Below are 16,734 nucleotides of genomic sequence, written 5' to 3' on the forward strand. Positions count from 1 at the left end.
CAACTCTTTTCGCGCCACCCCCCTCTCCCTGCCCTCCAGAATCTTATTCTAAATGTAGTTGAGCATGTTGTGGCAGGAAATCGTTATGATCCAGCAGCTACAGAAAGCTACAGTGAAATGAGTTGAGGGTATTAGAATCCATTGTGGGCATTTACCTTTCTGTGAAATGGCTTTGAGTTTCTGACGCCTGAGAGATCTCAATAGCCTTTGTTTTGCCCCATTTCCCCCAGGCTTAGCGCTAATATGAATGCCGATGTGGTGTGTCACTCTCTGGAGTTTTGTAAACAGGACACCGGCCAACCCTTGTGTCATCTCTACCCCTCTCCCAAGGTGAGTGGGATTTTTTGCTCTGATAGTCAGATTGCCGGGAGGTATAAGCCCTTGGGAAATGTTATAAAGGGAGATTTGTCTTCTCTCACCCAGTGGTTTAGAGACAGGGAAAGGCAAGGTGACATTTTCAATTATAGTGCCTGAAATAATATACCTCAGTTTCAACCTAAATTCCTCCCTCCATGCTGCCAAAGGATGTCTTTGCTGTTCAACTCATTGTGGCCTGGAACCTTGCGCTGAGCTGAGGGAGGGAGGAAATCTGACTGGCCAGAGAAACAGGTTCAAATCCCACTCTGCCACTTGCAAATCAGGCAAGTCACTTTGGTAGATTACGGTATTCCCAGAACTTGCCTGGTTTTAGCATGTAAAGTCCCCTGTCCGAGGAAATCCCTCAGTCCTGGAAAAACCTGGACACTTGGTCATTCTAGTTTGAGCTTTATTATTCTCATCCGTGAAATGGGTGTAATAATAATATTTCCTGCATAGGTGTGTTGTGGGGAGTAGGTGAGCTAATACATGTAAAATGCTTAGCACAATGCCTGCTACATAAAATAGTTTTAGTTAAAATGGGAGCTAGTGTAATTATTGTCAATATCATTATTATTCAGAGATAGGAGATAGCTGATCAGAATACCCTGTCTGCATTATATCATTTTTGGAAATTTTTAATTGTACTGCATCCAGAGATAAGGTTGCAAATGTTGACATAACTCCCTACCCACACTATGAATAAGAGTATAATACTAAATCCAAGAAGGCTTCACAATATCAATTTTCAGGAGCTTCCTGTAAAAAACTATTTCTATTCCTCCTTTCCCAGTGCTGTAAAGTTTCTGTTTCACTGTGGTTTCTTTTTTTATTAGGATTGAAATAAAGTTCATTTCAACATTTTGTGGCCTAAATAAGTAACATGATTTTGTTGATTCACAATATTAAATATCATAAGACTGTCTCCTTCAGCAGAAAGAAAAGGATGCAAATGTTTGGGGTACTGGGTATTTCATGCTTCCTTGGTCTCTGGCTAAGTGTCCATTAAATTTTCCCTGCTTCCACATTAGAAGCTGTGGATTCCCGTGATTTCTAGAGGAGTTCATTATTTTTAATTAAAAAAAAGTTTTCATGTGGGCAAATGGTTTGTGAATATGGCAGTTTGAAATTATTTTAAGAATCCAAAAAAATTTATATTTTTTAACTAATCTATACCTTTGGGTATAATACCTTTTGATTGCATTAAAGTTGGTGGGTTGATGAGACTTTGATTAGATTACTTGGATCAATTTAGGGCTTTTGATTGGACTATGTCAACTCAGGTTGAATCTCTGCCCTCTTGCAAAGGAAGCCACCATATTTGATTGTGCCATGAGAGAGAAGAGTAGAGGATTGCTTAAGCACGGGCCCTCAGAGCAGCTCAAGAAAGGAGTCTGTGCCTTATAGCTGACAGCTGAGCTCCTGGAGCTGTGCTCTGAGAGAAATAGACTCTGGAGGGGAAGGTAGAGAGCTCAGCAGAGATTGGAGGCCTACCCCGCCAAGTGGAAGCTGACTTTGGTAAAAAAGCATCTCTGATGGTGCCTTGGTTTGACTTTCCACAGTCTTGGAACTGTAAGCTTTTACCCCAAATAAATTCCCTTTCTAAAAGCCAACCCATTTCTGGTACTTTGCATTGGTAGCCCTTTTGCAAACTAAAACAATCCATTTGCCATTTCATAATGTAAGGAGAAAACATTTCTCTGGGCAGGAAGGCAAGTGATGTGGGTTTGTGCAACTTCTATATATACTTAAATAACACATCACATTATATATCCATTATACCCACAGCAATATATAGCCATAAAATATTCACTTTTAAACTATCCCACTTAAAATGATATTTTTATACAGTTCTTTATTTTTATAAGCTGTGAAGATTCTAGTCCAAATTTCCTTGTTTTCTTGTCATCCTGTCACAACCCTCTTTTCAATTCCCAACTCCACATCAATTTGCCCATGCTCCTAGGATGTGGGGGGAGGCAAAGGATTTCCTCCCAGAAATGTTCAGCTTCTACCAGAGCTGGGCATTCAGGAAAGTTCTCTCTAATCAACCCTTTATCCCCTCCTCCTCAAACCCCCCTCGCCAGCCTCCACCTCTGCAGATAGCTAGACAAAAGGGACAGTGGGCATAGCCGTCTGGGTAGTGTCAGTCCCCATCTGCCTCCAAGGTCTCCTTTAGCAGCAGTAACTGCCGTTCCCTGAGCCCTCCCTGCGGCTGGGTGCTGGGCCCCGAGGCTTGTTCCTCAGCTTCTTTAGTCCTCAGATCACCCTAATTATCTGATCTAAGGTGCTGCCTCCATTATGACCCCATCTTCACAGTTGAGGAAACTGAGAGTTAGAGACATTATGCAACTTGCTGAGAGGCACTCCACGGGAAGGAACAGAACTGGCCTTCAGTGCTTGTCCTTGCTCCCAGAGGTTGGGCTCTTAGCCCTTTGGGCAGCGCCTCACAACAATCGAGGGAAATTCCACCACCAGAAACAACCGACGTTCAAAGGTCTACAGTTTTCACTTCAAATTTTTTAATAAATTCTATTATATTAATAATTTCTTTGAAAGCTATGATAATGTTGCATGCACGATTTTGTACCTTACTTTCCCCTATAATATTACATTGTGAGCACATATTTTTTAAATGGTATATATGGGGCCTTTTCTCATTTCTACAATATACAAACAGTTCCTACAGAGCATTTGTGAATTAGTAAACTTTTAAAAACATAGATGGAGATGGAGATGGAGAGCGTTTTTTAGCCCTTGTATTAGTCAGCCAAAGGGGTGCTGATGCAAAGTACCAGAAATCTGTTGGCTTTTATAAAGGATATTTATTTGGGGTAAAAGAGGCCCCAAAGAGTTCAACTCAAGGCTGCTTTCTCACCACTCTTTCCCACATGTGGAGCAAGATGGCAGGTGATCTCTGCCTGGTCTCTCAGGGCTTCCTATATCAGTCTCTAGTATTGGGCTTGTTTCTTTCTGGGCCTTCTCAGTTGCTTAGCTGCTCTGTTCTCTTCAGCAGAAAACTATCACTTTCTCCCCAAGGCCCAAGGATCAAATATGACAGAGCTCTCTCTCTCTTCTTCTGTCTTCTTGAGTGAGTGTCCATTTATATCAGCCCACCGAGGAGGCAGGGACTCAACCTGAGTTATGCCCTACTGACATGGTTGACTCAAAAGCCCCAAATTGATTTTATCAAGTAAACTTAAACCTTTGAAATACAAAAGTTATCACACCCAGAGGAATAGACTGGTTTACAAACATAATCTTTCTCTTTTGGGGATTTATAAATAATATCAAACTGCCATAGCTCCCCAAAAGTCTTCCTCATGATCAATCAAATCAAATACCCTACGAAGGTAGCCACTATTGAGAAATCTATCACCACAGATTAATTTACATAAAATTATATTCCTGAACTACACATAAATGGAATCAAATAGAATGTTCTCCTTTGTGTCTGGCTTCTTTTGTCTAGGAGATTCATCTAGGTTTTTGTGGTTCACTGTCTGGTGTGTAGGATTCATACAATCATCTTTTGATGTAACTCCTGCTATCACTTCCTAAGTAGTCCAGCCAGTTTTGCTCTTGCCCTTTTTTCCATCAAATTTCCACCTTGACCCCAGAAATACTTTCTATAAGATCAATTTGATCATGCCTGCTCCTACCCCTTCTGCCTGGAAGGAATTTCTCCCTCTGTCCTCCAACTTGGTGGATTCCTCCTCATCCTTAAGCCCTTGGCTTACAAATTACTTCTTCGGGCAGGCCATCCCAACTCCTATGTAATACTCCTCTTGTCATAGCTCCTGTTGTCCCTTCATTGAACCTGCTCCATCTTAAATCATATAACTTCCAGCGTGATTGATTGCCTGTGTGTCTCTCCCAGGAAGTTGGATGCTGACTCATTCACCACTCCATACCAGATACCTAGGATGGTACCTTATACATAGCAAAGAAATATTTGTTGAATGAATGAGTGAATGAATGAATGAATGAATGAGTCATTTTGTACTAATAGAAATCCTGATTTTTTTTACCGTATAGCCAGACTAATTTTCCCAATGCATACCTCTGGTCATTTTCTTGTCCCCAGCTTACTATCTCCACTTTGCCCACAAAATTAAGTACAAAGCTTTGCTTAACATTTTAGGACCCTCCAAAAGTTTTTTCGGAGTTTTCTTCCACTCTTATTCTACTGTATCCCATGTTGCATGCAAATAGGAAGTGACTGACTCTCTCTCGAGTCCACCCCAACTTTTCCCACTCTGCACCCTTGGTCTTAACCATTCCCTCCACCCAGAATGCCCTTATCAGCGCCATGCCCGTTCCCAAGCCCATCTCAGCAGTGCTCCTTCTCCCTGAAATAACTCCTAGTTCTCCAAAAACAAAGGTTAACTCTCCTAACAACCATCGTCATGATAATAAGAACTTTTTTTGAGTACTTACAATGTGTCAGGTATTGTTCTAAGCGTTTTACATATATGAATTCATTTAACCTTACAAAATAGATATGCATGTTTTATAGATGAGGAAACTGAGGCAAGGCGCTATTGAAATATTAAGGTTCTGCAGCTTTCCTCATTGGGATGTAAGCATATGGGGGTAGCAAGTCTTTATTTTGCCCTTCTTTTTCCCTCCATTACACCAGGCACTTACTTGTTACATGGATAACATGGGAAAAGCAGCAGCAAATATATATTACTAGCATGCCAGCCACTGCACTTTACATATGTGATCACATTTAATCCTGAAAATAACATGATGAGGTATGTATTTTTTTTTACAGATGAGCAAACTGAGACTGTAAGGGATTTGCCAGGTTTATACAGGTAGACGGCAGAGAGGATTCAGCCCAAGACTGCTTGCCTTTAGAGCCCAGTGTCTTACTCACTGTGTTTCATGCCTCACTGGTGCTCCTTGGGTTTTGTTACTTAGAACCAAAAAGCACCAAATCACCACGCCTAGAACAGCTGATTCCTCACATACAGGACACCGCACCTGCCATTTCCTACTTGTCTTGTATTTTGGATTCTGGTAAAATACAAGCCACCACCATCCCCCCAGGTTTAGCTAAGCCCAGAGATGTGCATGCTGTGGAGACGGAGGGATTGAGGGGGTCCCCCTGGCGTGGGAGCTGGCAGGGAAGAAACAAGCAAGGAAGAGCCGCAGTCCTCCAGCTCTTATAGGGAATGAAAGTAAAAGGCGGAGCCACACTTGGGGATCTCACTGAATCACTTGTTGAGCATCTGCAGCACAGTGAAAATCCCAGACCCACTTCCTGCCCATCCAAAAATGACATTTATAATTAATTTAAGCAAAACACAATCCATAGTGCTTGACTGGCAATCAAAAAAGGAAAGAAGTGGGGAGAAAGGAAGGGAAGACATGGAGGGGAGAGAAAAGAAAATTGCAGTGTGCTTACAAAGACCAAACCTCACAAATGTATGTTCCCTGCTTGGGGGAATTCTTCTTACCAACCCGCTCTTCATTTGCACAGGAAATGGGGCATTGGCTGTTGGTACATCTGTGTGTGTAAGTATGTGTGTCGGAGTGATTCTGACACCACAGCCCTCAAACTGAAAACAGAATGTGGCACCCTCGTGTACCCTCTGGCCCTGTAAGCCTCTCTGTTCAGCTCACAATGTTACAATGTAGGGGTCTGGTGGGGCCTCCGGCAGAGCAGCCAGTAGCCTCCTCAGGTTTACGCTGCTCCCTCGCCTAACTCTGAGATCTCCCTTCCTAACCTGCAGCGGGACACACTTCAATTACAAACATCCCAATGGCACACTCAAAGCTTACTTTCCACCACTCTGATCCATATTAAAAGGAAACTGTATCCAGAATATGGGCCCTGCATGGAGATGGGTTTTCATTTCCCAGGGACCTCCAGCCCACGTAAACTGCTGGGGCAGACCTGCCGCCTGGGGAGGGCAACCTGGACTAGGAAATGGCCTTTCCAAGGTGGGAAGTCCTTTCTACAGGAGCCAGGAGCTCTCCGGTGCATGCACAGGGATTTCATGTTTCCCTGGGATCCAAACAACCAAGAAGCTGACATCAATAGCTATGGCAGGGAGGAAGTTTGTTCTCATTCTTAGAAGAATGACACATTCTTCCTTGACTGAAAAATAAATGAGCAGACATCAGGAATTTACTTTTTTTTTTTTAATGTTACATGTCAAATAAAGCATCTGTTATCTCTTAATAGAAGGTTTCAAGTAGTGAGATTTACGGGAAAAATCACAGATGGACCGGAAATTGAGTATTTTCTATGATCCATTAATCAGTAAATTTCAGTGGGGCATATGGGAATCCCCTACATTTTTTATGTAACATTTATGTAATCTAAGTATCTTTTAAAAAAATAATTTTAAAATAGTATTACAAAATAAATAGCAGGAAAAAATTAACAGCACTGAATTATATATTTTAATGTGGCTCAAAGGGGAAATTTTAGATTGGATATGTGTTACTAGAAAACAAAATTAAAAAAACAGAATTCATGGAACTGCACAACACAGTGAACCCTAAGTTAAACCGCAGGCTATAATAGTATGATTATAAAAATGTGCCTTCATCAATTGTAACAAATATACCATACCGACAATACAAAGTGTTAATAACAGGGTGGAATGTGGTAATCCTCTATTTTATGCATGACTGTTCAGTAAACCCAAAACTTCTCTAATAAAAAAATAAGTATAATTTTAAAATAGTCCATTTCCTGTTCCAGGATCCAATCCCAGACACTACATTGCACTCAGTTGTCATAGTCTATTCTTGTCTGGAAAGGATCTTTCTTTGTTTCTCATGTCCTTGACAGTTTTGAGGTGGACTGGTGAACTATTTTGTAGAACGTCCCTCAAATTAAGTTTATCTGATGTTTTCCTCGTGATTACACTGGGTTTTCCTCATGATTACACTGGGTTTGGGATAGAACGCCAAAGAGGCGAGGTGCCCTTCTCACCCCATTTTATCAGGGGGACATATTATCCACATGACTTCCCTGGGGAAGTGAAACTTGTACACTTGTGTGAGGTCGTGTTTGCCAGGTGGTGTCTCCATGTAAAGTTAGATTTCCTTTCCCATGCTCTGTTCTTTGGAAGCAGATCATCCACTAAGTCCAACCCACACTGCAGAGGTGGAGAAAGCTCAGTTCTGCCACCTGGAGAAGGGAGTATCTATGTATATGACTTGGAATTCTTCTGTAAAGATGTGTATTAGTCAACCAAAGGGGTGCTAATGCAAAATGCCAGAAATCTGTTGGTTTTATAAAGGATATCTATTTTGGGTAGAAGCTTACATAACCAGGCCATAAAGCATATGTTACTTCCCTCACCATAGTCTGTTGCTATGTGTTGGAGCAAGATGACTGCTGACATCTGCAAGAGATCAGGCTTCCTGGGTTCTTCTCTTCCTGAGGCTTGTTTCTCTCTGGGCTCAGCTGCCCTGTTCTCTCCACAAGGCCAGCTGTAGACTATCAGGCTACTGGCTCTGTCTCTCTCCCCAGGGCACAATTCTCTCCAAGCTCAGCAGCTCTGCTCCTCTGTGTGCTTACTTCCCAGGCTCCAGCTCAAAAACTCCCAACTCTGTACTTTACCATGTCCTTTCTCTGTGAGTTCCCACCCACCAAGGGGGCAAGGATGAAATGTCCTACTGACATGGCCCAATCAAAGCCTTAATCATTATTTAATCAAGTAAAAGTGAAACCTCTGAATCCAATATAATCTAATATGCCCAGAGGGACAGACCAGTTTACAAACATTATCCAATATCTATTTTTGAAACTCACAATAATATCAAACTGCTACAAGATGTGTCTCTTCTTCCCCATTTATTTATTTGTTCAATCATTTATTTATATCAATATGGGTTCATGTAGATATATACACATGTATTATACTTTGAATTTTAATCCTATAGTACCTTATTTATTTTGCTGCTCAAATTGTTCCAGATTTGGCCACTGGGAAATCTTTCCAGTTTGACTCTATGTCTCTATGACATTTCTCTAGTCTTTCATTTTTTGAGGACTTCCTTGCTTTCTGATTCTAAAAGATGCTCCAGCTTCATTTGCATTTTTTTCTGCCCTAGTCTGAGAATCAGCCATTTCTCCAAGGAGACCTGGTTGCTTTCATGGGAGAACGGTATTAGAAACCAGTATCTGGACACCAAGTATGTTCATTGCTACAGGAATGTCATTGTTTCTTGGCTGTCTTAATTAGCAGAGCTAGGGAAAAATACATATATACAACTCGTGAATACATACTTATGTTTGCATCTACTCATCCTTCTGTGTGTGTATACACACACATACATATATAAACATGAGTTCATACTGATTGATGTCTCTGACTCTGATCCAGTATCATGGGGCCAAACTCTGTTTTACAAGTATAATTCTCAAACATATTTTGCAGTAGAAGCTTAAGGGCTTGACCCAGATCCTGTTACTAGGGAGTAAAACTTGAACTCAACCCAGGGCTTTGAACTTCAGCCCTCCAGCTCTTCACATCTGCAGCACCTGTTTAGCCTAGCTGTGAAGCACATTCATCATATTCAGTTCTCAGTGTCAGAGGGAAGTAAAGGCAGCTTTGATTTTAGTTTTAATTAAATATCCTGAAAAGCTTAAGTTCCAAGAATCTTACACCAGTATCCCAACTTTCTCAATACCAATTAAATCACGCAGTCATGTGCTCACCCAGTCCAACATGTCTCCACACATGATCGATAAGTCCCCACCATCTCCCCACTGCCGGGCACTCTTAATGAGGGATTTCTTTTATCCATCACAAGTCTGAAAGACAGATAGTCTCCTTTTAATAAGCAATACAGTTGAGACCTGGAGAACTGAGAGTCTTGTCTAAAATCCTACCACTCCTTCAGAATAATTGTTTTTCTTTTTTAGCCAGCAAATATTTATGTAGACTGAATTATGTAGAACAGTTTTCCAGCAACCATGCCAGGAAATAGCGATGCAAAGCTGCCTAGCGGAAGAAGCAGGCCTGTAAACAACAACATATAAGGGGACAAGCGATCTAAAAGAGGAACAGGAACCTCAGTGGAAGAAGGCTGAGCCCTCCTGGGGAGGGGAATAAGGAGTGGAGGTGACTGTCAACTAAGCTCTCCCAAAGGAGGCTGTGTGTCTTGAAGGTAGAGTAAGAGTTCACCCCCCACACCAGCTCTTGACTGCCTCAGCACCTTGTCCTTGGCCTCTGTCTAGAACCTCTTCTCATTCTCTGCGTGGCCAGCTCCTTTTCCTCCTTCAGGTCTCTGTTTAAATATCCCCTCCTCAAGCAGGTCTTCCCTGATCAGACTATTTGAAGTGGGTCTCCTTTCCTTCTTTGTGACAGGCCATGATTTGTTTCTTAGCACTTGAGGACAGGGTCTATGTCTTTCCTGTTCACCCTCTTATTCCCAGGGATGGGCACAGGACTGCCTGGCACATAGTAAGTGCTTCATAAGATTTGTGGAATGAAAGAGAAGATGGGCAAGGGTCATTCAGATGGTCATGGGCAAGGGCAAGGATGTTTGCTTTGCATCCTCTCTTGCAAGGATTTATCTGGGCTCAGTGCAATGTACCAAATCTGTAGTTCTAAATGTCTAGCTTGTTTAAGAATATGAAGCAGTTTTCAGAAATGGATATGGGACCCCAACCCCAGGGAATCTGATCCAGTATTTGCAGGGTGGGACTCAAGCATCTTCACTTCTACAAAGCTTCTGATGAGCATTGAAGATTGAAAATTGCTCTATTAGAGCCTGGTGCAAGCCTAGAAAGGGTCCTCCATGAGCTTAGTTTCCATTATCCTGCTAATGAACCTTTTTGTTGTCTTCTGCTAACTTCTCAGACATCTGAAAACTTCTTGTTTCCATCTACCCTCTAGCACCATTCTTTGCCCAACCACTCCTTGATTTTGGCCCCTCTTCTGGGTGATTTATTAATGTAAACTCTGTTACTGATTTTCTAGCCTCCAATTCCCCAGAAATAAGGCCTTTTAGAAGGGCTGAGGGAATTGGAGGTTTTAGAACCAACCTATTTGGAGTTCAGTCCTTTTTTGTGGGAACATAACAGTGTACCAATTAATTGGGGAAAGTAGTCCTAAAGTTATCTATACCCATGGAAGAAAATGAGAATACCTATAAACCTACTCGAGAATATTCTTAAAAAATGTTTTTAATCAGTTTCCCCATTCTGCTCCAACTACAATCAAATCTCTCTCCTTCCTTTAACTGAGGATCAGTTCAACATGATGGTTAAGAGCACAGATTCTGGAGCTAAACCTCCTGGCTCAAACCTGCTTATACTTCTTACTAGCTGTCTCTCTGGGCAAGTTGCCTAATCACTCACTCCAAGCCTCAGTTTCTTCATCTATAAAATGAGGATAGTACTTGTACCTCACAGGATTGCTCTGCAGAATTAAAATACATCTCTGTGTGTATGGATATACATAAGTATATTAGAGAGAAAGACATTGAGTTTTTAGAACAGTGCTTTGCATGTAATAAGTGCTAAATAGTCATCATCATCATCATCACCAAAACAAGCCTTCATTACATCCCATTTGCTTTTCATCTTACTGCAGTCTGGTGCCTAGCCCACAACTCTACTGAAACACCTTTGCTTAACATCACCCATAACCTCCTAAATGTCAAATCCAAGGACACTTTTGCCATTATCTGCTGCATTTGACACTGCTTACCATTTTCCTTCCTGAAACTTCTCTGCCCTTTCTCCATCCTCCTTGTACCTACTCTATCTTTTAGGAGTTCCCTCTCCCCTTCCTAGGCATGTGACTGGAAAACAGCCATATGTTTGGTCACTGAGACCAGAAATGGTACTAGTCAAAAGAGTCTTCAATGAAATTAACAGGCTTTTCAGGCATAGACCATATTTTTTGCTTCTCTTAATAAACGTTTGCTGAGCTCTTATTGTGTGGTAGGTACACATTGGGGCCGAAAAGTAAAGGCAATGATAGCTGCCGTTTGAGTGGTTACAACATGCCAGGAGCTGGGTCAAGCACTTGGCACACATCATCTAAAATCCTCCCACACAATTGTAAGGTTATTCCATTATCCCAATTTTATAGATGAGAGATCAAAATTCAAGCAAATTATTGATTGTGGGATTGTTTACTTGATAATATTTTCAGAGTTCATCTTTAAACATCTGAGAAATTATGAACAATGAGGCAAATGAGAGAAGGATAACCTAGATACAGAAAACTCAGCTTAAAAATGGAATAGAGGGAAGCGGACTTGGCCCAGTGGTTAGGGCATCCGTCTACCACATGGGAGGTCCGCAGTTCAAACCCCGGGCCTCCTTGACCCGTGTAGAGCTGGCCCATGTGCAGTGCTGATGCGTGCAAGGAGTGCCGTGCCACGCATGGGTGCCCCCGCTTAGGGGAGCCCCACGCGCAAGGAGTGCACCCCATAAGGAGAGCCATCCAGCGCGAAAGAAAGTGCAGCCTGCCCAGGAGTGGCACCACACACATGTAGAGCTGACGCAGCAAAATGACGCAACAAAAAGAAACACAGATTCCAGTGCTGCTGACAACAACAGAAGCGGACAAAGAAGACGCAGCAAATAGACACAGAGAACAGACAACCGAGGGTGGGGTGGGGGGAAGAAATAAAATAAATAAATAAATCTTTTTAAAAAAATGGAATAGAATACAGTGTCCAGAAATGAATGCAAATGCATTTAAGATTTTTGTTTTTGATAAAAATAGCATTTCAAATTGGGGTAAAACATTGGATTATTCAATAAATGGTTGGGACTAAGGATGAGATAATTGGGAAAATTTTAAAATTATATGCCTATCTCTTCCTTATAGAAAAATAAATCCCACATGAACTAAAAGTTGAAACATAAAGAATATAGTACCATAAAAGAAGAAAAACTTGAGCAATTTCATTTGTAATTTGTCAGCCAAGAGTCACAGAGGGAAATATTTACACATGTGACTAGTAAAAACCTGCCAAACACAAAGTCAAAAGACAAATGCCAAACCAGGAAAATGTTTTTGTAATATGCCACATGAGGAATTATTTCCTCTACATTTCAAAAAGTTCATATAAAATCATAAAATCTGGGCAAAGTTCATAAACAACAGGTTTATGGAAAAAGAAGAACAAAGGACCAAAAATCCAGGGGAAAATGCTCACTATTTCTCATAATTAGATAATTGAAAATTAAAACAATGTGATTTCATCTCCCTCTTATGTATTTTGCCTCCACAAAACTCTTCAAAGGTCAATAGAAAAGAAATTATCACAGAAAATGCTCACTATTTCTCATAATTAGATAATTGAAAATTAAAACAATGTGATTTCATCTCCCTCTTATGTATTTTTGCCTCCACAAAACTCTTCAAAGGTCAATAGAAAAGAAATTATCACAGAAACAGAAAGGCTTTACATATCAGAAACCATTAAATTAAATGACTCTGTAGCAGTTTAATATTATTTATGAATTCCAAAAAAATATATAGATTATATTTGTAAAGTGTTCAGTTCCTCTGGCATGATAGCCCTTTGATTGTATTAGATTCAGCTGAGACGTCTGATTAAATTATGTTAAGATTAGGGCTCTGGTCCAACCGTGTCATTAGAGTATGGCTCAGCATCAAATTCCAGACCCTTGGGGATAAAACAGATGCTTACATAGAAGTAAATACATGGGGAGGGAAACAGATGTGGCTCAACCAATTGGGCTCCCATCTACCATATAGGAGGTCCAGGATTTGATGCCCAGGGCTTCCTGGTGGGGGCAAACTGGCCCATGTGGCAAGCTGGCCCACGTGCAGTGATGGCCCACACAGGAATGCACCCTGTGCAGGAGTGCCGCCCCTCGTGGTAATACCGCCCCACATGGGAAAGCCGCCTCACGCAGGAGTGCCAGCCGACACGGAGAACTGGTGAAGCAAGATGATGCAACAAGAGTCACAGAGGAGAGAAAATAAGAAGATGTAGCAGACCAGGGAGAGTGGTGGTGCAAGAGAGTTATTGCCTCTCTCCCACTCCAAAAGGTCCCGGAATCAGTTCCTGGAGTGCCTAATGAGAATACAAGCAGACACAGAAGAACACACAGTGAATGGACACAGAGAGCAGACAATGGGGGGAATGGGGGAAGGAGAAATAAATAAAAAATAAATAAATAAAAATACATGGAGAAGGAGAACACAGAAGCAGATACACAGGAAGAAAGAATGCTCTACAGACATGGCCCTGGGAAGAGAGATGAGCCTCTAGAAGTTGGAGGAGGCAAGGAAATCTTCTAAAGCCTCCAGATGGAACTAGCCCTGCCAAGACCTTGATTTTAAGTCTGTAAGACTCCATTGAGAATTCTGACCTTCAGAACTACAGTCGAATAATTCAGTATTGTTTTAAGCCACTAAATTTGAGGTAATTTGTTACAGTAGCAATCAGAAACTAATACAAGTAGATTGAGTAACTGTGTAACATTGGGCAAGATCGATCTAGCAAATTGAGTGCAAATTGCATAATATTAAAAAGTTAAAATATTATGTTACAGAACAATTGATTTAAGTAATCTAATGACTCTACCACTCTGACCATCTCACTAGCCCAATTATTCATCATAAATCATTTGTTTAAAAGTAGGACAACTTTCTATGAATAGGAAATGTAGGCACTTAAGGAAAGTCCAGGAGGTCTAGTACTGGAGAACGTGTGCACTTGCCCAGACTCTGCAGAAGAAGCAGTTAAAATTGAACAAAAATATTAGCTGTGCAGCCTTGGACAATTCACTGGATAGCACTGGGCCTTGGATTTCTCATCTATAAGCCGGGGATAGGAATTGTTCATTTCCACCTTGCCGGTATAAAGTTTAGAGGTAAAATATAAACAATGTCTGGTATGACACATAGAAGAACTACTAGAGGAAGTGGGAGATGGCACATAATTGTATTAGTCAGGGTTCTTCTGGTAAACAGAACTGACAAGAGGTATGGGTATAGGTAGAGGTTTAGGTAAAGACAAAGAGAGAGAGAGATGAATTGCCTCATATGACAGTGGGGATTGGCAAATCCAAATTCCGTAGGGCAGGGCTCAAGCTGGGAGCTCCAATGAAAATTTCGACAAATTCCCCAGGAGACGCTGGCTGCTGAAGTACTGATAGAAATTCTTCCTTCTGACTCCTGAAACCATTTGCTCCCTTTGAGGCATTCAACTGATTGGACAAGCCCTCTCTCATTGCTGAAGACAGTCTACTCAGTTGACTGTAGATATTATCAGCCGTAGATGCAATCAACTTAAATCCATTTAAGTCCACGAAATATCCTCTCAGTAACAATGCCAGTGCTTGCTTCACCAAAAAACTGGAAGGGATAACCTGGACAAGGAAACAGGTTAACCTAACCATCACAGTAGTGGGGGGGGGGGGGGGGTGGCAGTGATGGTGTAAAACCAGTGAATAATGTCAGAAAAGGAGTAGGTGGGAATAGTACTGTTTAAAATAAGAAGCTTTTTTGTTAAGGCGTTGCCTGAAGAAAATGAAACAATAGCAAGAATGTAATTAAATGTACTGATGATACTAATAGCTATACAATGCAGATTTAGTGTAGGAGAATGAAAGATAATTTGGTTAATGGTGAAATATGTATGAAGAAAAGACATTCAGCGATTAAAGGGGACGTGCTTAAAGATAGTGGTGTCCCTTCCTCCCTCTCTCTCTCTTAGTCCCTGAAAGAAAAGAGTAATGTAAACTGACTTCATTTATTCCACATAACCTAAAGTCATCAATGCCAGTCTGCACTGGGTGATGTCAGAAATCAAATTGAGATATCCTAGGTATTGGAAAATAGCAACTGGAAGATATAGTGGAACACAGACAAAATAACAGATGAGCAAATTCCACCCAAGGCCAGACATGCCACTACTGGATGAAAACTCATATACAGTGGAGCTTTCTTGCCTTTGTCTTCCTACTTAAAAGAAATAGTCTTAAAGCCCTTTCACTTACATTCCTTTGGGTTTCCTTTTGGTCCTTATAGTTTGCCTTATACTGTGTTATTTCTTTATTTATCTCTTCCAGTGAATGCCTGTAGACATAATTTCTTTTTTAGATCAACTTAAACACAAAACTTGGGTGTGAAGAACAACCTGTCCTAATAAACTTTTGGAAAAGATCCAGAGTAGATCAGCAATCTTCTCCTGATCCCCAACCATCCCCCCTCATACATACATGCTCTCTGACAGTAAAAAAAAAAAAAAGAAGAAAAAAAGAAGAAACAAAAACCCACATGCCTAAAATCCTCATTTCACTTCCCAGGGGCTTTCTCCTTTATGGGAACCTGTCACTGCTGTCAAAAGTGTAAAGCAATCAAAAGGCACTTTCTGTAATTTTCAAATCGACTGTTGCTATAATTGATGCAGAGAACTCAATTACTAAAAAGTGTTCACTATAGAAACTCATGCTAAAAATACTATTTTTCTTTACTTCCTAAATGTACCAGAATTCAATTCTTTAACATCACAGACCCTAAGAACACCCAGTTAGGGAATGTGTCTTGCCCAATTCACCAATACTCTTGAAATTTCAAGTGAAATTTTATTGAGTCCCTGAGTATCCCCAGTACATTGGCCCTTAACGTATTTTCCACCTAGCTGATAGAGTATAATGCACTGTAGCTGAAGCATTCGAGTGTCTGGGAAATGCTGGTCTAGCGGTCCTTACCAAAGATGGCTCAAATTTTTGAATATGCTAAATGTGTGTTGTGGCTTTCCCAGCGGGGGGTTTAGTTTGCAATTTTCCAATGTTTTAACTAAAAAAAGGCACTTTTCTAGCACACCTATTAACATCTCTCAGAGCAGGATTAAGAACGTAGGCTTTGTGCCAAACAGGTGTGATCTGAACATGGAATGTGCCACTTTTTGGCTCTGTGACTTTGGGCAAATTGTTTATCCACTCTATCTTGTATGTAAAATACCTTGTATTACCTTGTATGTAAAGTTTACCTTGTATGTAAAATAGGGATCATTGTAGTAACTGTGATACAGCTGTAGTGATGAAAAATTAGATGCTGTTGGGAAGCGCTTAGTTCTATGTAGGGCAAACAGCAGGTTTTGCTGCTGTTGTATTTATTGTTGTTATAATACACCATAAGCTCTTTGATAAATAAAGAGTACCAACATCAAATCATAGGAAATCCTGAGTAATTTAGTCAAATGTCCTATGAAATGCCAGAATCCACCCTCCTAGTCAAAGAATCCTGCTCTGAGCCGGCTGACCAAGACAGGACCATTTCCAGTGACAAGGATGTCCCAGACCATTCCATTGGTGTACAGCTCTGACTTTTAAAAAGTTCCTCATTATTTTAAGAAACATAGAGCCTTAAAAAATAACAGAGCAATGTCACTTCCCAC

The 16,734-nt window shown here is 40.9% G+C and overlaps 1 protein-coding gene across 1 annotated transcript in view; it reads left to right on the forward strand.

Annotated features, from left to right (window-relative positions):
• AOAH (acyloxyacyl hydrolase) overlaps nt 1-16,734 on the forward strand; it is a 216,151-nt gene that overhangs the window by 48,171 nt on the left and 151,246 nt on the right. Inside the window, exon 4 of the mRNA XM_058296776.2 lies at nt 231-330. Coding sequence (XP_058152759.1) covers nt 231-330 — 100 coding nt within the window. The remainder of the gene's footprint in view (nt 1-230; nt 331-16,734) is intronic.

The sequence above is a fragment of the Dasypus novemcinctus genome, chromosome 5 (assembly GCF_030445035.2).
Source record: "Dasypus novemcinctus isolate mDasNov1 chromosome 5, mDasNov1.1.hap2, whole genome shotgun sequence".
Classification (NCBI taxonomy): Eukaryota; Metazoa; Chordata; class Mammalia; order Cingulata; family Dasypodidae; genus Dasypus; species Dasypus novemcinctus.